The sequence below is a fragment of the Aythya ferina genome (genome assembly GCF_964211825.1).
Source record: "Aythya ferina genome assembly, chromosome: 1".
In the NCBI taxonomy this organism is placed as follows: Eukaryota; Metazoa; Chordata; class Aves; order Anseriformes; family Anatidae; genus Aythya; species Aythya ferina.
This window is the reverse complement of record NC_140296.1, coordinates 171,028,326-171,053,731: the sequence shown is the minus strand read 5'-3', so window position 1 is coordinate 171,053,731 and position 25,406 is coordinate 171,028,326. Positions and strand designations below refer to the sequence as shown.

At 42.0% G+C, this 25,406-nt stretch overlaps 1 protein-coding gene across 1 annotated transcript in view; it reads right to left on the bottom strand.

Moving 5' to 3' along the window:
• WIF1 (WNT inhibitory factor 1) overlaps positions 1-25,406 on the bottom strand; it is a 42,226-nt gene that overhangs the window by 8,251 nt on the left and 8,569 nt on the right. Inside the window, exons 4-7 of the mRNA XM_084511442.1 lie at positions 10,060-10,168; positions 6,817-6,957; positions 2,586-2,681; positions 1,183-1,278 (exon numbers count right to left, since the gene is read on the bottom strand). Of these exons, the coding sequence (XP_084367568.1) occupies positions 1,183-1,278; positions 2,586-2,681; positions 6,817-6,957; positions 10,060-10,168 (442 nt within the window). The remainder of the gene's footprint in view (positions 1-1,182; positions 1,279-2,585; positions 2,682-6,816; positions 6,958-10,059; positions 10,169-25,406) is intronic.

Below are 25,406 nucleotides of genomic sequence, written 5' to 3'. Positions count from 1 at the left end.
GAGACAAACAAGTGAACAATACAGCAATGAGATTCCCAAGGACAGGTTGTGTTACATCTTCATCAATCCTCATGTGCGGAGCTCACTGAAGGATCAAGTCATTATTGCTATTGAAACTGGTCATGTGTGGTATAAAGAGCACAATCTAGGACTGGAAGTCACTTCCACAAGAAGATACTTCATCACAGCTCTTAATTAATGCCATGGGAGATTTGAGGTTTAACAGGAAACCTTTATAAATTTTTGCTGTGTGGTGACATAGATACAAATGCTGTCCCTCTCACTTGCTAAATTACTTACATTGTGTTGGATGTGACTTTTCACCAAACATCTGAGATTCACATTAATCTCGGGTTAAACTTCCTTCAAGACATTGGAAGAATTTCATTGAAATATTGAAATATTTTCACTTTGGAAATATTTTCAAAATGCAGTAAAGGTCTCAGAAAGAACTACATACAAATCAGAAGGATTTTGACTCCAGCAGTTTGTACAAACATTTCTTAAGGCCTAGGAATGTTCCCACTATTTTGCTGGAAAGACTACACGGACCTTTTGCATTTGCTCTCTACTTCATGTAGTTGCGCAACAACAAAAGCAATGTGGTGTTCTGCAATCTTCTCCGCCATGAGCAGGTCAGTGGTATTTCTGCAGCAAACCACTTGGTTTTCTCTATGTGGTCGCTTGCAGTGTTCCAAATTACTGTTCTGAACAACTGATTGCTCCTTTTTATCCCTGAGCCACAGTGCAGCAACAACAACAGAAGATGAATAGACCATTTTTTGTATGTGTGTGTGTCTAGATGCAGCAAATTAGTGTACTAACTAATTAGTGAAACTAATTCTACTCCAGGAAACCAAAGTTCAAATACAGATCACTTATTTTCCTAAGTGAATTTTGTGGTAGGTCCCATGGCTTTCAGTGGGTCAGCTAAAGAGATTACCTAAATTACCCCTCACTCAGCTGGAAGGTACGGATGCCTGCACATGTAGCTGCAAAAGCATTGTGTGCCCCTGTGTGCTTCCTGCAGCTCTTAGCCTCAGGAAGAATCGTGAAATTATGTCCTGTAAAACTTACTTCACCGCTTGGTTGCCTTTCCAAAAGGCACTCCTAGAAGGAAATTAGCACGGGGAGGAATGAGCATCCACAGGAGGTGGCACCCAGGGGTTTGGCTGCAGTTACCTTTGTCGCAGTTGATGCCATAGAAGCCGGGGGGGCAGATGCACAAGCCAGGGGTGATACAGAGCCCACCGTTCATGCAGCGAGGAGCACACAGCGCTGACGAGCAGGAAGAAAAGGAGAATCATCACTGGTGTGACTGGGAATGTGCTCAGAGGTGTCAGCAATTTAGTGGGGTTCCCAGGCAGGCTCTACAATGAACTCTTCCCTCCTACCACTCCATACCTGTGCATAAGCACTGCTACATAATTTAGGGGAGGGGAGGCTCTAGTGTGGCCTGGTTTGATGACCAGACTGTCCTGCATGCTTCCTCTCAATTCTTTCCAGAGCCCCTGCTCTCTCCCAAGATTCCTCTGCAGTCGTGGCCACCCCACGAGGCCCTTCCAGGGAGGCATGTCAGGCAGCAATGTTTCATTTCGTGGTTGCCCACAATTGGTACATGCTGCAAGGCTGCGTCCATACGAGAGAGTTCAAAAGTGCCTGGACATGGGGCCAAGTGGGGGCACAGGATCATCCATCTTGTGAAATTGTTGGTGCTGTTCCTGGCATGGCTTTGTCCTTGGCTGCCCGGGCACAGCCCTGGGGCGAGCAGCAGCCATGGCTTCCTCCCAGCCAGGAGTTTGGAGGTTTTTGCTTTGGAAGCTAGGAGAGTTTATTAAACATGCAAATGCAAACTGTGTCATGCCAGTTGGCCTCCAGGCCGAAGAACAGTCCCTGACCCTTTGTATTTAATATTTCGGATGCAGCCAGAGCATCTGGGAACTGAAAGGAGAATGACATTGAAGTAGGATGCCCACGGGGGGGGGTTGCTCCATCTCAGGCCACCCTGGCGAGGGTCTCCCACTGGCGGAGGAGGAAAGAAGAAACAGAAAGAAGAGCTACTTTCCTCACCAAGTCACACCAATGTCCTGTGTCCTGGCCCCTCACTCTTGGAAATGTTATTTGGAGCTATTAGTCACTAACAGAAGGAAAAAGGAGACTCTTTCCTTCATCTCCCTATCTTCATTGTCGGTCTGTCTCCAAATTAGATCTTATCTCCAAATAAACCAATGCAGAACAAAAGTCCCATGCTTTGTTTTCCAGCTAGTCCTTATTAGCAGAAGAATTTTATTTAATCTTTTTGCCAGATGGATTCTCTGTGATTAAGGACCCCTTAACAATTGTGTCAGCTTTTGTTAAAAACAATCCCTTAGCAAGAAAGCATCTTTTTTTTTTTTTTTCCTGAACAGTTTGTGTTTCCATTAGAACATGGATCATAACAGTAATTCACTTAGATATGTGGACTCAAAATGTATGAAAACTTAAAAATAGGCCGTTCATATTTTTAGGAGTGGCTACAATGCACTAGCTACAGTTTTGTTGAGATTATTGTAAAGAAGAGAGTTGAGAAGATTTTTTTAAGTTACCTTTCTCGCAGTGAGGCCCATAAAATCCATCCGGACATTCACAGACATGTCTCTCATTGCAAAACCCTCCATTTCTGCATCCTCCTGGACACTCCGCTTCATAAAATATAACAACAATCTTAGTTGGATATTTCATACTTCAGCTGTTGCTCAACTTTCCCTAGTACCAATATACACCTTTGATAATAATGACAAAAATATTTGCTGACAGACAGACAAATGCTGGCCAAAGTGGAGATTCACCTTTCCTCAAAAGAAATTGTTTCCCTTTGTGTTCATCTACAAATACGGGTTTGATCATGTGTGCAGACACATGCACGATGTGCTCGTTGGCGGATCACGCACATCTATCGCTCTGCTGTTCTGCAAGTGAATGAGCAACGTGGGTGCTCTGCACACCCTAGCCCCATTTTCTCCACGTGGAAAGAAGCAGGCAGCTGCTGCGGGACCTGCATTACTGCTCAGACCTCCCCCAGCATGCGGGGCTGGTCTCAAGTTCTGCAGCCTGAAGTTGGCTGCACTGCAACTTGCATTGCATTAATTGCTACATCTGTTGCTCCTAAGGTGGCAAAGTGATGAAATCTGTCTTCAAATGAAAGAGTCAGCTTCAAGGCTAGATGAAAGAAGGCCAGAAAGGAAGATGAAAGCATTCCTGCACAGTGATCCTGTATCATCATCCAACTCTTATTCACATCTCAACTATTGATCAAACACTGGTTAAAGCGTTTAGCAACACTGGCTGGATTACACAAGGAAGAGAAATACATCTGGGTATCATCACCATCCTCAAAACACTGGAGTCCATCAAACAAGAGGCAAAATGAACCCAGTGGAACTCCACAAAAACACAACTGCCAGGCAGAAAAGCAATTCCTCAAAAATGCCTTCCCAGATATCCCACAGAAAAGAAGGAAGGCAGGAGGGGCTGCCTACTCCCATTAGAAAATGTATGTCACTTGTGATCAGTGGGACCAGGGCCACGAGGCAGCTCTAGCAGAGTAGGCACGACCTTCTCCTGTGGATGCTATACTGCACGACACTCCGAATGACCAGGTTCAAAAAATTCTGAGGTAAGGTAGATCTTCACTCAGATACTGCAACCTATTCAACCCAAACTCAAAGATCACCCATTAGACTGCAGTTGGATGTAATTTTGGCACTGTGCTTTTTTATCCTTTGGTCTAGCAGTGCTGTAAACAAAAGTAGCTGGTGACACCTGCCAACATCATCATTAACTGCTTAACATCTTTGTTGGTGCCATGGACAGTGGGAACGAGTGCACCCTCAGCAAGTCTGCCCATGCTACCCACCTGTGTTGTGTGGTCGACGTACTGGAGGGCAGGGATGCCATCCAGAGGGAGCTGGGCAGGCCTGAGAGCTGGGCCTGTGCAAACCTCATGAGGTTCAACAAGGCCAAGTGCAAGGTCCTGCAGCTGGGCCAAGGCAATCCCAAGCACAAACACAGGCTGGGTGGGGAATGGATTGAGAACAGCCCTGAGGAGAAGGACCTGGGGGTGTTGGTTAACGAGAAGCTTGACATGAGCCAGCAATGTGTGCTTGCAGCCCAGAAAGATTCTTCAAACCGTAACTTAACACAAAGGAAAACATAACCCTGGACTTAAATACATTTGAATTATTCTGCCTCTTCCTAATAGTTATCAGGTGACATATCCATCAGCTATGGCTATGAGCAGTATTACTTTCTGCCACACTCAGGTAATATTGCTCTCTTCACTGGAATATGAAGGGTAACCCCAAGACTACACAGAAGGTAAGAACATCTGATGTATCAGTCAGGTGGCTGGGTGCTATGTGCAACTGCGAAACAGACAGGAAGGAGAGAGGATAGAAGGGGTAATTTTAAAATACTCTTCCATCTAAGGCCATAGATACACAGGGAAAAAAAAGTGTTACTTTAAAAGTCAATCTGTTTGCAGCGGCATTAATAATAGTAAGGGCTTCGTAATCTTATTTGTTCTAACAGTATACTCTAGGACTCTTTCTGGAAATGTTTCTCCCTTTGTACCAAATGCAGAGCTGCTATTCATTACAGAAAATGCATGCTTAAATACATGCCATTTCAAACAGAAAAATAGGAAAACACAATTTTTTGTGCGGTCACCTCTGAGCCACAACAAAGCCTCTCCTCTCCCACAAAATTGCTGCCTCACTCTGCTCACTTCCTCTGGTGGGGGCCCCTCTGGCTGGCCACGAAAGACTGGAAACAGTGACTCGGGGCCCAGGCAGGAGGAATCTGAGCTCCTCACCACAAACGGCAGCTTTCAGAGCGAGGAAACTCACCCTTACACTAATACAAACTGGTAGGAACATCCTCGTCCTTCGCAGTATCTGTCCCAAAATGCTGCGGTGTCCACCTCATTGGACATAGAGCAGCAATGGGAGCTACCCCAGTATGAGCTGGGGTGAGATGTCTCCTCCTCTGCCCACCTCTACAGTTTGTAAAACCATCCTTGTGCCTCTCAGCTGGCTCAGGGTCAGTGACTGCCCTCAGCTTTCCTGAGTTTTATGATGCAATACGCCTAAATTTTGAATTTTATTTATTTATTGTACCAGAATTGTAATAATAAAAATAATTAAAGCATGGAAACCATAGCTCAGATGAATGCTGCTAAGACACTGAGTTTGGAGCCTTTCCAGGACAAGCCACGATGCAGACCTGTAACTGCTGTCTCTATTAGATTACCCCAACACTATTTCCAAAGTTTATTAAGTTCAGTATCTTTGGACTGTGCTGGCAATGAAAAGGCATTAAATGTTCTGTGCTGTGTTAACATCAGGAACAACTTTGTGCTCAAAGTCTGATTGATTTTACTTCCATTCGGCCCCCATTTTCCTTCCTCTTCCTCTCCCTACTTCTCCCTCCTCCCCTGCTTTCCCTGGGCTAATTGGCAGCAGCAAGGCTTCAAAGGAGATGCAGCCTGGCTATTCAGGTGCAGCGAGCTTTCAAAGAATAAACAGCTCCTGCTCCTGCTGCTTGCTCTTTGAAGCCACACTCCAGCCAATTAGCTCGGAGAAAAGAGCACAGGGAAGAAAGTGCAGGACTGGGAATGAAGGTTTAATAGGAGAAGAATCTGGGAATGAAGGTTTAATAGGAGAAGAATAAAAATATCACTCTTTGTACGTCAGCCATGCCATGGGTTAATTTGATACAATTGCACACGGCAAGGGATAACTGCCTGATCTTGGATATGGATTTTTTTCAATCTCCACAGCCTCAGTTCAAAGTGATAATTACAGCTGTTCATGATGTATCAAATGAATCCAGAAAGTCTTATTACATACTGTCTATAGTTCATAGATTGGCTGATTAAACATGTTTCCTGCTTTCCAAGTAAACACCGCAATAGCTTCATGGTGCCCTTCCTCTATCGATGCATCTTGTGTGTGCTTCTTGCTTGGTGCTTGCAAATACTGAAGACCAGCTTCCATCACCTTCCCTGAGTGATGCTTTACTATGCAAACAATTCTATCAAAATTAAATCAACAACACACATAGTAAAGTGTTAATAAAAGAAGAGGGAATTTTCTTATTGCCTCAAGTGTCTCATAAACTTTGTAATTATCAGACCAGCAACGCAACCTGCTGATGAGGCTGGTGAACAATGTAGTATCCCAAACCAAGACGTTGCCATCTTGAGCTCCAGAGGAGGTAAGCCAACTTTTGCAAAAATTCTCTGATTTTTGCTTTTTTGATTCAATTGGGATGTGCAAGTTGAGATTTAAAGGAATGTTGAACTACGACACCAAACAGTATTACCTGAAAACAGTGTCCCCACTACAGATCCCAGAAGTTAAGTCCTCAAAATTATGTCATTTCTGAAAATGTGAGCATCAGCTTTTTTTTCCCATAATACTGACTCTCCTCCAAATGCTTCAAATCATTTACTGACATTTGCTTCTCATATGATCCATTTCTATCAACATCCTTGAAATGATGAGCTGTGAACAGGAGGAGGAATGCCTCCAACCCAGTCTGCTAAGGGAGATGTAGTTCACAGTAAGAAAAAGCTTAGTAAACACATAGTAAATGAACAGCAAATGCAAATGAGCTGCAAACCTACACATAGAGCCAGAACAGCCTGGAATTCATAGCTTTTGCTACACATTGTGTGACCACATTATTATCCTGAATGATTATTATCCTGAATGAAAGAGAAGAAAGTTAGGTGACCTGGTCTAACAGTTTTTGTCATGTCCTCATTAGTGTTACCTTGCTGACAGGTCTTAAAGAAGATGGCGTTCTGAGGGGTCTGGAGAATGATATTGCCTTCTGAGTTCATTATGATCACATTGACTTCAAATGCAGCCACCCCATCTTGCTTGCCGAGGCAAGGAAATCCAACCTGGACAACTTACAGGAGAACAATAACAACAGTATTCATATTTACATGCATATCTACAAAAGCATACATTGAAATACTAGAGATAATAAGTATTTACAGATAAGCTTTAGAGTCACCTTGTGCACAGACACCTGCAGGGCTGGAACAACTGCAGCACGGGAGGCAAGCCTGGGTTGCTTTGCTGACACAACCGCAACAGTCTGCAGCACAGACACTGATCTTAAGGCAAACATACTTCTGCCTGCAGACAGGGCAGTTACTCATGGAGGTATCTAAGGATACTATTTTCAAAGCCACTAAAATGAGCCAGAAGCCTATATTTAATTTTCTAAGCTGCCTTGATCTCTTCTGAGCCTCACTTGTATGGGCTGTCACATAACTTCTCCAAAAAGATCTCATGCATTTTTATTTTTTTTAAAGCTGCTTTAGGTATGTTTTGCTGTTACGGATCTTGCAATTAAAAATACTTAAATAAAATACTTATTTAATCAAAACTTTCTCCATAATATGCTGGCAAGACAGTGCACTTAATAAATAAGATTGTGGGTGCAAGTATTTAAAATGAATAGAGGAACATCACTATGACAGAACTTGTTAAGTGTAGCAATATTCGGAGATTGCCTTTCCAGGAAAAGTATTCAAGCACTTTTAAACTACAAAGAGTCCAAGGAAATAATTAAGGCCAGTAAATCTGGAGTATTTTAATGAGGAAGCAAGCCTGATACCTCAGAGCTCTGGAATGCTTCGCTGTGATGGTCACAAGTGATCTCAAATAATCTTCAGATGAAATGATTGTGTCATTTCTTCAAAATTGGCTCTTTCTAGCTCATTTAAAAATTAGATCCAGCTAATAGAGATTGTTTATTCATTTCTTCTGAAGCTGGCCTGAGGTTTCAGAACAAAATGTAGAGCTAACAGACTTACATTTGGTTTGTTTTAAATTGCTTGTTATGAAAATGTCGCATGTAATAATCAGACAATTTTTGTTATTTTCTGCCTTGGTATAATACCTTGCAATAATTATTGCTGAAACACATTCTGCTTCTGGTAAGTCCTATGAACTGAACAGTCTGTTGCAGTTTTCATTATAAAGCAATTTCATTGCTGAGGTGCCTTTACACTGGTCTTTTAAAAGACCATTACGAAAAGCATGTAACCATGTGGTAAGAAAAAAAAACCTCTTACAAGGGATAAAAAGCAGTTTAAATGCAGCGAACTTCTCAAACTGCAGTAACCTCCTTATAGCTCAAGTGCAGGACATAATTCAGTGCTTGTATGAGGATGTGTGTGACTTAGCTGAACAAATTGCTGTGGGGATGAAGGCACAGGAGAAATTCCTAGACTTCATTGCATCAGTAGCAAAACCCCAATCTGCCTGGAGATTTGACAGCAAATGACATCAGCCTGTAGGTTTAAGTGCCCAGGGCAAGGACCAGTCATGCATTTGAAGTTGAAGGGGACAGGTCAGAAACCCTCCAGCACTCCCCAAACTGGAAGTGTCCATATTTCTGAACTTTCCATGTGCCCGAACTCCTCAGCACACAAAAATGCATTAAAGGCCCTCCTGACTGAGCTCCGTGGTGGCTCACATTGCATTTGTCCCACCACAGAATTGCCCCTTTTGCACATTTACACTCCTGCCTCCCATGGAGTGCTCACAGAAGTGAGGAAAATTTAACTGATTCCTAACTGTGGAGTGAGCAGAGATGCTGCTGGGGAAGGTACCAGGTATGCCAGCTCATGTGGAGCCACATTGGCACCAGCATGGTACTTGTGTGGTGCTCGAAGTTAATCACTGCCACCATCAAAAATGCCTGACTTGGTTTTGAACTTGCTGACTCTTGTTTGAACCACTGGATCTTTGTAGGTGTTCCCTTGTGAAATGAGCAGTCTTTTGTCATTGAACAGATATCTACTTGCTCAAGGCTTCTCTCAAACACCTCTTTTTGGCTAAGCTGAGTAGTCTTAGTTCTTTAAACTCTCACTGAAAGGCATCTTCTTCAGCCCTCTTACCATATATCAATATTGTACCGTGTGGCTAGGTTTAACAACCCTAACCCACGTGGCAATACTGGGATGCGGGGATAGGATTTTCAAAGGAGTCTAAGGAACCTGAGTGATTTAAATCCAGTTTAAATTGCTTCACTATTTTTATAGCATTTATTTATTTAAGTCAACTTACAAGCAGCATAAAAAAAAGCCTTCACACCAGTGGCTCATTGCTAAATACTGAACATGCTTGGAATACTCTGCATGTACCAATTATCAATTTCTGTTAAAGACCAGATGCAGTATAATGCCACACAGGACTTCAACACAGCTGATATATCCTAAGTACAGCAGTGCACTGCTCACTGTCTGCATAAGGGAACACCGTGGACATACCCGTATTAGTCCTGGAACTGAGCTACCAGCACCACAGACAGGGTAAGTCCATCTCGGTTTCAATCAGACCTCCCATCGTGATGGTTACCAGACCTTCTGCTGGAACTAGGAGATCTCATCCCTGGCCTCCCTGCATTTGTAGATTAGATGTTTTCCTAAACACAGTCAGTCAGGGGTCATTTTGATCTAGCCTCTCTAGATAGTTAAAAATTAAAGGAGAAACTAATTTATATTAGAGAATGCTGAGTGCACAGCCTTCCACATTTCTCACCTGCTTTATATGGAGATGGAAATAATCTTAATGCTTAATATGAATTTCACCTTCCTGACTGACTTCTTGGTTACTTTGAGTCAATGTCTGTATTTGCAAACTTATTGGGCTTGCAATCAATTAAATTGCAGCAATTATGATATGAATATTATAACACTCTTCAATGAAATCCATTTTCAACACCACTAAAGTTTCACATACATTAATTTTATGTAAAAATTTTGCACTATTTTCTGCTGGTTTATCTACATACAAAAGCTTCGTGTGACTTGGCTCAAGCAAAATATGCTGCTGTAGTCAGGCAAGGCACTCACGCTGTTCATTGTCAAGCACCATGACAAGCATTTCTTTAGCAATAAAATTCAAAACTTCTGTTAAAAAGAAGGTGTGTAGACTTTACTGGCTGTGGGATATTTTTTACAGGAACAAAATTTATAATACCAACAGCACAAACCTGATGCTTTATGAGGAACTGTTCCGAGCAGAGGGATATTTATAGTTGGATCAGCCATTATGCCTTTATCCAAAGAGCGCAGAGACAGGAACTCGTAGAAGTACTCAGCCTATGACAAAAGACATGAGAAATCATTATGTGTTTTAATTGCATTCACAGAAGCAAACCATTTAGCACATAAGCTACAGCAGAAAAATACTACACTTTCATTATGTCATTCACTGGATTTGTTTTAATTTTTTCCACAATTGCTTCTTTACCTAAGCATAGTTTTCTCTCATCTCAGAAATTGCAAATGACCATACAGTAAAATCCAATACCTGGATAACAGCAAGGAAAATAGCATGCATATGGCAAATTAATGTTAATCAGAGAATCCATTTTTTTTACAACCCACACCTTTCATCTAAACACTGAAAATAAAAATAAAAAAAAGTATGAACACTGGGCTACTTCTTAAAGCTGTTTTTTTTTTTTTTTTTTTTTTTTTTTTTTTTTTTTGTGCAGAATCCCCCTGGAACTGCCGGTGAGCCTGGACAGCCTGCCTTGTGCTTCGTTCCACCAGATCCTGGCCTCTCTGTTAAGTCACCTGCTCAGTTTTTCTTCGTATTTGCTACAAAGTGGGATTCCTCCTGCCTTGTGTCATGCATCTGCAGTGTAGATGTGCACACTGTGTACACCTGAGGTGTTTGCATCTTAGCAGGGCAATTGAGGCTTCCACGGCTGTTAATGGAGTTGGGCATTCCCACAGCACAGCTGCAGGTGCACAGATCAAGTGGAAACAAACCTTTTCCCTAAAGTCAGGCTTTTCATTTACCTGAAACATGTACGATTATAGGTAGCTTTAGCTGCTGCTCTCAGAAAAATACTTGAATTCTTAGCATGGGAACTGTCAAAAAAGTATTTTCATACAGCAACTTATTAATAATATACAGTGTTGCTAAACCTGTCTTTTATCTAGGACTGTGAAGTAAAGAGAGATTAAAGCCAAAATGTTATGAGAACTTTGGGCCAATAAATGGCAGTTAGTTCTTCTATGAGATGGCAGTCAATGTCCTTAGCCGGAAGGCTGTTCTTTTTCTCTCGTAATAACCAGTTTCCATAGCACGGACTTACTGGAGAGAGACCAGTGAACAGCCACAACAATGACTAGAGGGATTGGAGCACCTGACATATAGAGAGAGGCTATTCTATCTCGAGATCATCTCATCTCAGGTCATCCTCAGACCTTCTGTGATTCTGTGTTAACTTGAGCAGAAGCCCTGTCAGAGGCACCATACTCCTTTGGTGGCACCAGCAAAGCTCTCCAAAGCTGCTTAAAAAGGTTGTTATGTAGGGTGCTGTGTAGGCATGGAGACCTCAGAGGAGGACTCACAAAGCAACAGTAGGGAAGGAAGTCATGAAAGTTGTTAAGGGTGGGTTAAACACATGGAGCATATGTGGGAGGGAGAGGGGACATGGAGAGAAGTAGTAAAACAGGAGATGAAAATTGAAGTCTGGGGTGCTATTCAAAAGGCTGCTTTTAATTAAAGATTTTTTTTTCCAATACATTATACAATGCCAAAATATGAAAACAAGCCATAAAGTCTTAGATTGTGAACATTTTTGTTTTCAAATAAAACTTTGGTTCAGAAAAATAATTATATGTCTCCACACATCTATAGAATACTACAGCGACTGAGTCAATGCTGTACTGTCTGTTTCTCATTGGTTAGCTTTGATGTTTGGTTATATCTAAAACAGGTCATAATAGGCTGGGATATTAAAACATTATGTTCTTACTATTCTAGTAAACAACAACTGGTAACTAAACCAAATAGCTCCACTCCCATGTTTCCACTCTAGCCGGGCTGCTGTAGCAGGTCAGCCTGTGAGCCAAAGCTCTGATGTGTAGCAAAGGAACTGGAATTCCATTTTCTGGAGTTAAAACGATGCTTAAAGACAAAGACAAAAAGCAAGTTCTCTGTGGGAAAGGGGATCGATTGCACCATGAGTTACAATCTTTACTGCCTTTCAAGGAAGGAATTCTTTTAACCAGAATAGAGGCACAGCAGCAATTAATGCCCGAGGCAGGATTAAAATGATGGGAAGAGATGCTGCACAAGCAAAGGCTTCTCAGGAGGAAAACCACTCTCTGCACTGGGGATAGATACCTGCTCTCACCATTTCTGAAGAAAGGTCCATACAACTTCTTGAAATGACATTATCTAAGAAATCCTCAGGTAGACTCAGCTAGTACAATTTCGAGGTTATGAAGCCACGTGCTACAGAGCATATTTGCCATTCACTTGTGCTGGACTGAGTTTGTTAAATTTTGGCTTAAAAATACCATACAAAATCAGCCTAGAGAGGCTGCAAGGAGGGTAGTTGAGCTCCTCAAACCTGCCAATCTGAGGTTTGGCTGCCATAAATCTTATCAGTTTGGAAGCAATCTGTCTTGACACAATCTCCACATCCAGTCTCCAGCATTGTCCTGGTGTAATTTAAGTTGATTGCCAATTAACTTGCATTAATCATCATGACTGAAAAGCAAACAACACATTCTCAGCAAATATTTACCATGCGTCAGTCTAGCATGAAATTCGGTCATGATGGTTAATTGAGGAGATAGGCCTGTGCAATTAAAATCCGGACATTTGGGTACTGTATAGTGACTGCCACAATTCATACTGTAAGTGGTCATTGTGAATGACCTGCTAGTGCAAACAAAATTTCTTCAGATATTGTTTGAGGGATAATGGGGAAAAACCACAATCTATAATCCATTTTCCTGTACAGAAACATTCTTGTGACTTTGTTTTTGAAGCCAGCCTGTGCAGTGTCTGGTGTTTGGTGGGCAAAATTTGGCACTGAAGCTAAATCTTAAAGAAGCAGTGTTATCAGAGGTGATGGAGGAACTGGGGTTTGCAAAAAAGTGTTGATCCTTGACAATTGCACACTATATGAGCAAGAGAATTTTCAGTTTTGGCTTGACTTCAGTATGCACCCGAGGAAGAGTGTGAACACTTTCCCTGTGTGTGAACACTTTGTCTGGGACCCTAAAAAACTGAGGGAAAGTCCCCTGCAGCCCCTGTGTGAGCAGTCTGGGGACTTTGTGCCTCGAGGCAGCAGGTAGCTGCACACAGCCACCCTGCAACTCTTCCCCATGGGGGCAAAGCCCTCGGCAAAGGTAGGAAATTTCATTCTAGGCAAATAATTCCGTGGTCAGGATTAACTTTTATGGACTTTAAGTGGACGCTTTCTATAAATCAGAGGAATTTAAAAGGTTATAAATATAACGAAGCCCTCTAACAAGTATGGTAGCGAACATCTGTCGGCAGTTTGGCTTTACACTTAAAATTCCTGCAGAACTCCCTTCTTCAGGGCAAGATCTACTGCATTATAGTTTTCTCATCACTTAAATGCCATGCCGTGCCCAGTTTGGTTTTGTTTCATATTTAATCAAAGCATTCACAGAAAAGTGCTTTATGTTTTCTTCATTTTACATGAAAGATGTAAGATTAGAAGTAATGGCAGCACCTTAAAGCAAACCAGAGAAGCTTAAACAGCTGTATGTCACAGCTCAATAGCCTAATGAAATCTACAGCCTTTCTAACAAAAACAAAACATAACAACAACAAAAAAGAGATGTGTTACCTTTGCAAGGAGATGTAAGAAATTAACCATGTTTCCTTCTCATTTTTTTGAAGAGATCATCTCTGAGTATTCTGTTCTATATACCCTAACACTGATTTTCTTCATTTAAAGAAAGAAACTCACTTAAGAAGTTCCTTTTTATCCCAGATCCGTGGATATTTCTGGCTATGCACACACCAGAAGATTCTAGCATGGATCATACACAGCAGATGCTCACAGCTGCATATGCCATAAATAAAATCACAAAGTGAGGCAATGTATGTGCTTGTTAGGTGTTTACAGCATGGACCATTGCTTCTCCAAGATATTAACTGCATTAGGTCAGAGGAGTGGGTCTTCTATGTTCCAAGATGAAACATGAAGCAAAATGAGAAGAATTTCAACAAAGGGGGAAGGCTCTCGCTGTACTGCATGTACCAGGCTATTGAAGGAGTTTGGCCAGAGTATGAGTATGTCTGCAGCACATTTTGTTATTGCAGTGCAGTCTAGACACTGCTGTAATGAACAACATAATGATCCCTCCTTAGACAGTAGATAATAAACCGTCTGCCTAGAAGGTTTTGTTTTCTGCCAGCAAAGGCAGCTTGGCCTTACCTGCTAATTGGTCCCCTCCCAGAATGTGGAAACCATTTTTTGCACCTCAGAGTGAACTCAATGATACCTGCCAGCAGCCTCACGAGGTAGCCCCAAAGTGGGAGGCACGCTTAACATTGCTGAGAAAGTGATGTGCAGCCCTCATAGGAATGTTCTCCATTAAAACCAATCTACACAGAGGACAGGATAACCTTAATCCCAGCCAACTGCCAGATTTCCATTAGGTGTAAAGGACTGGAAAGCTGTTAGGGTATGGGAATGAAGTGAAGCAGTAGGATTAACAAAAAGAGATGCACACAAAAGGCAAAATAGAGAGTTTTTTTGTGTGTTTCTAAAAAAAAAAAAAGGACCCAAATTAGAATTGAGCAAAATATCTCAAGGAAAAATGCAGTGTGTTACAGTGTTAATTACACATTGATGTGCTGAGATGCTCATGGCTCTGCAGAGTCTATCTTAAGCCTTTCTTCTTCACATTATAAAACTGTGGAGGACTGAGGAAAACCTATGCATGATGACAAAGACAACTTTTTAACAATCCCTACATGCAGCTTTAAACAATGACAACTTCTGGTTATAATGGTTTTGTATTTTATAAGAAGAATGGTACAAAAACTCTCTGACTGTGTCAATGGAAGATAATTAACTGGTCCTTAATGTCTCCTGTGGCATGTCATTGTGGATGGCAGTGCAGATCCTTCAAGGGAATGATTTAGAAAGCAATCAAAGAAATATTTCCTGATCACTATCAAAAGGAGATCCAAGTTTTGGCAGATGATGCCACAAGGTACCAAGAATGCTTTGTGCAGGGAAGAAGGACATAATTGTTTTCAGAATGTATTGGCCTTTCCTCCAAGAAATGAGACAAGAATTTCTTTAAAGGTAAGTAATATGAAGAAACTGCTGTCAGGAAACATGGTGAGAACCAAATTCATGGATTTAGATTACCTTTAGCAATTATGTTTCTGGTAGATGTCTGTTCTTTGGATGATGGGAGAAACTGGGCAAACACTTTGTCATTTTGAACGGATATTTTCTCTTGTTAGACTTCGAGCTCTAGAAGAACTCTAGCATTTGAAGAGCTCATTTGAAATCCACCCGAGACTGGAAAATGACTTGGCAGAAAGAGCAAGGATCTAGTGGGACACCATTGAAAAGAAATAACACAAATACCTGAGCAGAGAGTTAACTTTGAAACTTGTCCTCACGTGACAAAAAAATCAGGCTGCCTGAAACACAATGCCAAAAAAACACCTATTGCATGCTCCTTCCCATTGCCAGTCTGCTAACGAAAATATGCCTTTGGGGTAGATCAGAGCCAATCCCTTGGTGCAGGAACAGCAATGGGGACAGAGGCTCAAAATGCAGAGGGGATGTTTACCAAGGCTGGCACCTTGGAAAGCAGCACATGAAAGAACAGATCCACAGCAATCTCCAGGTAACTACAAGAGCACTGCTATAAAGGCATGCAGCATGCAGGATTTCTTAAAGAACGAAGTCACAACAAATTGACAGCACTTGTTGAGGAAAGATTTGGAGTTTCTTACTCTTTCTCTATCTTGCTTTACTCAACAACAAAAGGTTCTCCCCAGTTTTATTCCAGCTTCACCAGAGTTACTTTCTAAAAAATTAAGCTACAAGAAAACGAAATCATTAAGGCTTCTATCAATATGCACAGCTAATTTCATCATGAAAGTCTTTATCAAGGAATGATATTTTTCAGCATGAACCAGGCTGGAATGTGTACATGGTACACAAGTGCCCTTCAGATTGTTTCCTCCTATATCCTTCACATGAAAATTAGATCTCTCTGCTTTGGGGAAGGGGAGAGAAGCAAGTGGTACACCAAAAGAACTAGTATTTAGAGTTCAGATTAAAAAATTAAAGATATACTAGTCTACATTATTTCGAAATATCTGATGAAACACACTTTTCTGGTATCCAGTGAATTGGTAAAAGTCTTTCTGCTGAAAAGTTATTTCTTGTTCCGGCACAACAAGAGCTAATTCATTCTTTTGTCATTCAACAAAAGATCAGTGCTGTCTCCAATGGAGATTTCATGATCAGGGATGTTCAAAATGCCAATTTCCTAAGGCTAATAAAAAAGGCAGAAATTATCACCGCTCCTCAGAGGAAGAATATAAATAAATAAAGTCTTATCACATCAGTTCCTAACAAAACAATGCTGTACAGTTCTGCTACCTTCACCTGTAATGCATCTATGCAGCTCTAAATACACTGAGATTAAACTGGGAGGTAACTTTCTTCCCCTTGCTGCTTGAAAAATAAATGTAAACCTGGGCTGGATGGTCCTAGGCATGCGTTTTTACGTAATTACAAACTGTTTGCAGTTTGAAGCTATGGATAGATTTATTTGTATTTAATAAATTAGTCACAGTCTTCTCAGAGAATGTAAAATAATTTCAATAAAACCTCTACAGTTAGGGAAATTATTGCACTCAAGCATGGCACACAAGTATTGCACACAAGTATTTAGACAAGTTACGATGGAGATCTGAGCAAGCAGTAAATTTAATTAAATGGAATTTTTTTTAAAAGCACAAATGTAAACCTTAGAGATGGTGGCTTGTCTGATGTGCTGAGAGAAAGTTCACAGCCGAAGAATAGGCTAAGCCTCCTCCTGCATGGTGGTAAACACGGATAATGCACACAGATTCATTTTGGCTGTGCTTCAAACTTCCACCCGTTTGTTCTTAAGCCTCCCAGGACAGCTTTGAAGTGGAGGATAAAGCTCCTCTAGCACACCATTACCAAAGAACAACCTTCTGATTATGATCTCATGAAAGTGTAATCAATAACTTACACAAGTTAAAAGCGTGGCAAACAGCAAAGGTCACGTAATTGGACCTTTATTGAGTCCATGTGTTTTGCTCTTGGCTTTAACTGGCACTCCTCTATCATAAATATCTCCCCTGAAATATAAGCAATGAGCTCTCTCAAAAATTATGAAATCTCACAGCAGCTTCTGTCGGACTTGAGTCCTTCTGTGGTCTCAAAGGGTGATGCTTCCACTTGTGGGTATCTAAGTGAAAGAAAGCTTGCGGCACCTTGAAGGTGAGGCTGTTTATTTACTGCTCCACAGATAATGGTCTTTTGCATTGTACCCTAAGCAAACAAGTGATTAAAAGGTTTTGAAAAAAAAAATCAGCTCTTTTCTGACTAGTTGTTAGCGCTTCTTAGGCTTCCCTAACACTGCTCTCTTTTAATATCTGCCACGTGGATTATAAATGCCTATTTTTGAAAATCCAGAGATATTTTGTAAGGTTAAAGAAAGCCTTGTGTATTTGCTGTGTACCTGAAATCGCACTGATTTTTCTGTTGAGATAAGACCTCTGTCTGCGGGCATGTATTACTGTAATATTTCCATGTAGGAAATGAGGACCTGAGCAGTTTCTGCACACAACTTTTCTGTCTTTCAGACTGTTTGCACAGGCAGTGTCTGTACAGTTTCATTCCTGAGTTATAGTACTAGTCTGATAGACTCTTTGGAGTTAAGGTACAGCAGTCCCTGGAATTTTCCAGCAGTGAAATGAAGCATCTTCTTTAAAGCCAAGTCATCCTCAACTTCCTACACGCTCGGTGGATAGAGAGCAGCATTTGCAGGTGACGATTCAGCCCAGCTCACTGGCCTGGTTGAAGCTGCTTTGGAACCACACTGGGAGTGTGGCATGGAGTTCCCTTGTCATTAGCAGATGTCAGATATTTTCATCACACCCTCAGATTTCATTATGCTGGAGTGGGGAAGAAACTAAGCTGTGAAAAATTGGATAGAAGGTGGTTTCACCAGACCGTGGCCCCCAAATAGGACATGCACGTTCCTGATGGTACTGTCAATGCCACCAAGCAGACAAAATGAAAACGAACAATCCACACACGTGATTCCACCCCCAGAAATGTGATCTTGCTATTGCTTATGAAGTTAAGCACGGGGAATAATGCAAGTTGACTCATGTTTGTCGTGCTTTTAAGCTTGAGTTTAAAGCTCCAGGTTTCTTTGGAGCAGCACCAGATTATGAAGACATTCCTGAGTGCAGTTGGGGAGCTGTACTCTTCACATGGAAAATGGCATACCTCTCAGCAATGTGAGAAACATGCCAGGTACTTCACAAGCCTTTCTGCCTGTGGCATGCCACTAAGGTGTACTGTGCAGATGAATTGAGGGCAGGCTGCACATCTGCTTTCAAGTGGCTGTCTTGTCACAGCTTTGGAAAACGTTGCCCAAAGAGTTACAGAAGAGAGTGGACAGGTCTGCTGCACCAGGAGGCTTTTGTGATCATACAGGGTATGCATGGCCTGTCTTGGCTGTTTTGGTGCAAAGGTGAGGCCTGTGCTCTGCTACTTTTGCTGCCAAGCTGCTCAAGCAAAGCAGACTGGATCAAGAGAGCCTGACACTCCTCCTGCAGCCTTCTCAGTTTCGGTGGTGCACACAGCATATGGGCTCCCTCATGTGGATCTCCTCAGACGTACCAGAGGAGGACCAGGCAAGCACAGCTTGGAGCGAGAGGCCCCAGGAGCAGCTCCCCAGCCCTGCCTGGGGGGCCAGGGAAGGATGGAGCTCCTCTCTGCACCCCTCTCCCACTGAGGAGGGAAGGATGCGCGGCTGTCTAGACAACGGGATTAAGTTATGGAACATGCAAACTATTTGCAAACTTTTAAGGCTCTGAGAAACAAAGCTATTTCTTTTTTCCTTCCCTAAACCACTTATGGTAATAAAAGAAAGTTTGGAGAATTCTTATAGTATCCAGTCAAACAGTCAAAATTCAGGAAATACCAGTGAATGATGCTGTATGCAAGACTTAATGCTGTCTCCTTGTTTTTACAGGACATTAAAACCTCGTTAAGTATATGATCCCATACTACCTCTCAATTAAGACACACAACTTTGTTCAGCTTCTTCAAAAACTGAGCATCTTACAAACCTGGAGAAGTGGTGCTGAAGTCCTGCAGGTTTCCTCAGAGCAAGGGGCTGTTATAAACGCTGAGTAGCCTTTGAAAGTCTGGCCCATTAAGTCAACCGGATGCATTAATATGCAGATACACAGCAAACCACACGGTTGCACGCTGTGCAGTACAAGACTTGAAGAGGTCTAGGGAAAATATGCTTGCACATAGAGGCCAACTACCTTAATTTAATAGCTTGAAGAGGTCTAGGGAAAATATGCTTGCACACAGAGGCTGACTACCTTAATTTAATAGCTTCTGCTGTAACCTTTTGGCTATATCTAACAAACTGAGATGCATATGAACTGGAGGTGGCAGAAACTGGGATGCTGCAACTTGTTGAACACAAGATTTGTTGGAAATGTTTTTTTGGGAAATGCGCATGGTAGAAAATTGTCAAACCCAAATCATGTTGGTCATATGCACATAGACACCTGCATTTTCAAATACAGATTTTTTAAAGTAGTAGAAATCTGTTTTCAGAAATATGACGGTTTAACTGCAGGCTATTAACATACTCCAAAGGACAACAGGTGAACAACACACCTCAGTGAGAAGGTGGATTTTCCATGTTATCCTGAAAGATGTGTTTAGTTAACGAGTGAACGTTCAATGGGTGGGCTGTACAAATTTCAGTCCAAGGCTTTACTTCCTATGCATTGGGAGTGCTCAACAGCTCATCTTGCACTTGCCAGAAATATAACTTAGATTTTACAATAGGAACTAATTTAACCACACCATTACTAGACCTTCTGGATTACCTGTGATATTAATATGTGAAACAGTGGTGCAAACTCTCATAATCCAGTATCAGTTCAATAAATTCTGCTCAGACTGTAAGAAAAGCTGCAGCCCTCCTTCCCCTGTCTCAGCATGTTTAGGGAAACCTCTGGACTGGCTGCTTCCTCCATTGTCCCCTCTCCTGTGAAGCAATAACCAGACACAACCCATGCAGGAGACTCACACAACTGTCTCTTCAGACCAGAGAGGATTAGTTTGGGGATCTTATTTTGTTTTGATTAGAGAGGTTATAAAAGAATCAGAGAAGGAAGAAATTTGCAATGTCATTTTCAGAGAAGGACAACGGCTGTCCCTTTGTCTCTCACTCACAAAATTTGCTCTCTGCTTCCCACTCTTCACGAGTCCTCTGGCCTGGGGAAGAACCTGGCTATGCCCCATCCCCTACTCTAAACCAAGAAGGGGGCAAAGACCTTACTGCACTTATCCCAGTCTTTGTGCACGGGTACAAGGGAGACGTATAAAACCAGAGACAGAAATTTCTGTTTGAGAAATGTTAGGGGTGGAAAGAGGTAGAGAAACAGATTTCATGAGAACTTGCAGATGCTTCAAGCTCTATGCCTCCAGGTAACCATGCACCCTGCCAGCAAACTTCAGGATTTCTTATCCTTTTAAATATTTCCCCATTAACCTAAGCGATTGAACTTGTACTAATGAATTATATTTTACAGGATGAGAAAAACTCACTTTTGGATGAATAAAGCTCTTATATAAACAAGTTAAATGCTTAGAAATGTTTTAAACATTGCAATTACACTGTGAGGTTTCAGTTAATTGCTGTCTGAACAAACCACAGTAACAGTGGCAGCATGGCACCCACTACATAAATGATGAAGTTTACCTGACTGCAGATGTTTGGCTGCACGATTTTGAAGGAACCATTAAGTAAGCAGCATATTCACACTGACATGATTCAAATGTGAACTCTGTCAGTGGGCAGGATAACACACAGACTTCATCCCATCAGAAGAATGCTGTTGTTACATCAAATGAAATAGTGAAACCCCAGTGGTCCCTGATGTGATGCTTTCTGTCTGGGAGGGACTGTGCAAGCTTCTGCACCCTGTACCTACCACCATCACATCACAGCTCTGACTGGAAGGGAGCAATGTCTTAGGTCCTAAGCTTTCAGCTGTGCTCCCTTGCCAATGCAGAAATCTGATCAGGTCTACTCAATCTGAATAGATGTTCCTGTGCAAAACTAAAAGGAAGGGGGAAAAAATTAAAACAGCACCATATATATATATAATATATATATATCTCTCAACCAAGATAACGAGCAACATGCCCTGCTAGTAAATTATTTCCCATCTCTTGATGTGACTATGCATATCATCTGTTGCTTGTGATTACAGATCCAGATAACTGAATTTCTCCTCTCTTTTCTCTCTGACACATCCTGATGTGCTCTGTGTGCAACCTGTCTGTTCTCCCTGAAGGTCCCTGCCTTGAATCCTGCAGGCACGTAGCTGCTTGCAGCTACTCAATGTACGTGTGGCTTCACAAGGAAAAAATAAATTTGGTTCAGCCTGGTCACTCAAGTGGACTCTGTTTCAACAGTTTGATTTATTTCCCAGAACCTCTGCAAGAAAGAGAACTGGCTAAGGCTCAAACCTGGAAAAATGAGAGCAGTGTTTACTGAAGTTTAAAAGGAACAGACTGAAGGTGGTACTTGTACTCCTTACTGAAGCTGTTCAGTGGACTTGATTATTTGCTTATGTGGTTTTTAGTCTCAGATTCCCATTGAGTATATCAATATTCACACATTCGCAAGCTGAGAGCAAGTAGGTGGATTGCAATGAGCAAGTAGGCTCACTGCAGGTAGAGCCTATCTTCTCCTGCTCATCAAAAGATGGTGATCTCCCCATGCCTTCCTCATGAAAACAGGTTCATAATCACAGGACTGAAAGCTGTGAAGTGGTTCTCTGTTCTGATGGCCAGGATGGTCCAAGAGCCTGCCATCTCCTCCTCCGGCCAACCATCACTGCAAGGGCTGGCTCTGCTGCTCTTGCTACTGGTCTCTCTGTCTGAGTGCTCAGACCTGGTGACAGGTCTTCTCATTAGTGGGCTGCTGTTTGGGGAATTTATTTTCCCTGGTGCTGGGCCAAACCCTGAGGCTGGGAGATTGCCAGGTTTGATGTCAGGCATATTTATTTCCTTTAGCATCGGCTAGGTTGAGCTAGCTCTTTATCCAGGCTAAGGGGTAACTTCAGAGGATTTGTGGGAGCAGTTCTGAACGCAATGTTTGGTCTCTAAGTTATTGATTGCAGTATTTGGCAGTGATGGCAGCAAGTGCTGGAGCAGCTGGAAGGTAATTGCCCACTTCTCCTTGTATGGCCAAACAGGCTGGGTTCCACCAGTCGGTTACAAAACAAAGCACACTTTCATACACAGATGGAAAAAAAATCAGGGTTTTTCTTGTTCAGCTGAAACAAATCCACCTCAAATCTTTGTAAGCCTTTACTAAGGCATGTCTATCCCCCAAGTGTCTCTTCTCCAAGTCAGGCAGACTTGTCAGGCTAACTCCTCAGCATTTCTGTGTAGCTAAGTGGTCTCCTATGAACAGGCTTTAAATAAGCACATACTGTGGTGGATTTTGGATATCATAGATGTATAAAGTCTTCTCAGTGCCTTCATACAACAGTATCACTGTCTTTGCTTCATTTGTAATACTTTCTGAGGCAGATTTTTGTTTTCTGCTTTGCTGTGATTGTACAAGGCAGTCTCAGTTTTGTGTTAGCCCATTCTGTGTTTATGACTGGCTTGGTGCATGAGCAGTGCATTTTGTTTGTCTTGACCTTAGGAAGGCTTTCAACACAGCCTCCCACAACATCCTCACAGAAGAAGCGAAAAAAGTGGAATTTCTGTAGGTGGACTCTGAGGTGGACTGCTGCATTGCTCGGCTCAGGGGGTTGTGATCAGCAGCATGAAGTCCAGCTGGAGACCAGTCAGTAGTGGTGCACCTCAAGGGTTCATACTGGATCCCAGACTGCTTAACATCTTCATTAATGACCAGTATGCTATGACAGAGCACCCTCAGCAAGTCTGCATATGACACAAAACTGAGAGGTGTGGCTGGTACGCCAGAAGGTTGTGCTTCATTCAGGGGGACCTTGACAAGCTGGAGAAATAGGCTGGCAAGAAGCTCAACAAGGGGAACAGCAAAGTCCTTTGCCTGGGGAGGAACAACCCCATGTAGCAGTACACACTAGGAGCTAATCAGCTGTGAAAGAGTTTGCTAGAAAAGGTCCTGGGGGTCCTGATGAACATAAAAATGACCATGAGCCAGCAACATTGCGTGGGTGGCAAAGAAGGCCAACGGCCTCCTGCGCTGCATTAGGAAGACTGTTACCAGCAAGAAGATTCACAATTTCTTCTTCTCATAATTGTTCTCATCTACTCAGTCCTGGTGAGGCATATCTGTAGTGCTGGGTCCAGGCCTGGACTCTCCAGTACAAGAAAGGCATGGACATATCACAGAGAGACCATCAGAAGGGCTTGAAGGGATGGGAACATGCCCCGCAGAAGTTTGAAAACATGACTGTTTTGACCTATTTTAGCTCTTTCTTCAATTAAATAAGTGTAAGGAAAGAAGTGGCTCTTCATCAGGTTCTCCTCCAGTCTGCCAGGTCTCGTTAAAGGCTGGGAGGGCCAGCACCACAGTCAGGCCCTGGAGGACTGTCAGCTCACACACATCAGCTGCCAAGGTGCTACCCAAGGGGAAAATGTGTCAGACCTCAGTGCCTGTGTACCCACTGAACTGGGCTTCTGTTACTTGACACAATGGGCTCAGCCCAAATTGTCACAGATAGCCCAGACACTTTTTGTGCATGGGTCTGAACGATATTTTACATGGGAAGAGGCAGTCTTTCATTACATTGTTACATACATTTTATTACAATCACAGTTAATTACAGCTGAGATTTCAAAATGTCAGTTTCCACAAACCAAAGAGAAGGGAAAAAATGTGAAGTTAACCACACATTTAGAAACTTACCCAAAATGTGATTGATTTTGTGTTTCTTCAATTTACCTTACAATTTTCAAAAAAGGCACTTACGTAACAGAAAATACCAATAAAACTATCTTCTGCTTTTACTGAAATGTATACCCATACCCCCAGATATCTACTGAACTTTATGCACATAATTCATTGCAAAGGACGCTGTTGGTTTTGTTACAAAAAACTAAGGATTGCACTGCAACTGTCTTTGCTGTTGTTCTTTTCTGTGCGCTTTGGGTGACTGCGTTTTCCACTATGTCTGGGATGCATTCTGTTGTAGTGAAGAGTTTGGCCACAAATAAACAGTTTCAGTTCCCTGAACCTTAAAAAAGAAACAAACAAACAAAAACAACTAAACAACAAATTCCAATATGGTTGAACAGAGAGGTTGAATAAAAGAGACTGATATAAATCAAATAGCATCTTTCAGAAAGTGGAATTTGAATGAAAAAGGGAGATAAATAAAAAACAAACCTTGGCAAACTAAATGTAAAACCACAATAAGGTAAATAAAAAATATTTTGGGATGCATTTTCTTGAAAGCTTTCAAAATGCTAATAAAATTATTTTGAGAGCAGACCACTGTCAAGTCAATGGGGCTAACAGCTGAAGACAGAGCAAATAAAACCTCACTGAAAAAGACAAGTGTGAAAAAGCTAAATGAATGTTTTGCACTTGTGCTCGTGGAAGAAAACTTTAGTAAATTCCTACACTAGAGCTTTACTTCATGAAGCTTAAGGGATTGTTTCAAACTGAAAAGTCATTAACAGAGCTTTTTGAGGGTGCAGGACAGGGTGGAGAATAGTGACAAATTGTATGAACCAGGTGGTGTAACCTAAGAGTTTGGAGGTAGTCAATATTATACTGCAGAGATCCCACGTGTTGGGACAAAACTTATTGTTAGAGGAACATGTCAAGAATAACGCCAATTTTTGCATAAGGCTCTGATAGGGACTTGGAGAGCTAAGTGACATCTCTGCTAAGGAAAAGGGCACAAAGAGTAGACACACAACTCAGCATGACATCTAGGGAAGGCAGAGCAATGCATCTTCAGGATCCAGTAAGATCTCAACAAGTATATAGGAACGGCCTGGTCAGTACTGCCTAGCTGGGTTTCTAAAGGGATTTTCACAATGACACTCACAGAAATTATCACATTCAAAGCAAAAGGAAAAGCAATGTTTCACACAGCACATACAAAGTTGTACAAGGTGCTTGCCTCTGCACCCATCTCTTCCCAGCCAGGCCATAACACAACAGTCAAAAAACGCAGTCTCCCTACACCCAAACCTGCATCCAGTTTCCACACCAAAGGCTCCTCTTAGACAACTAGTTTCCATTACTTTTGTAACAGGGA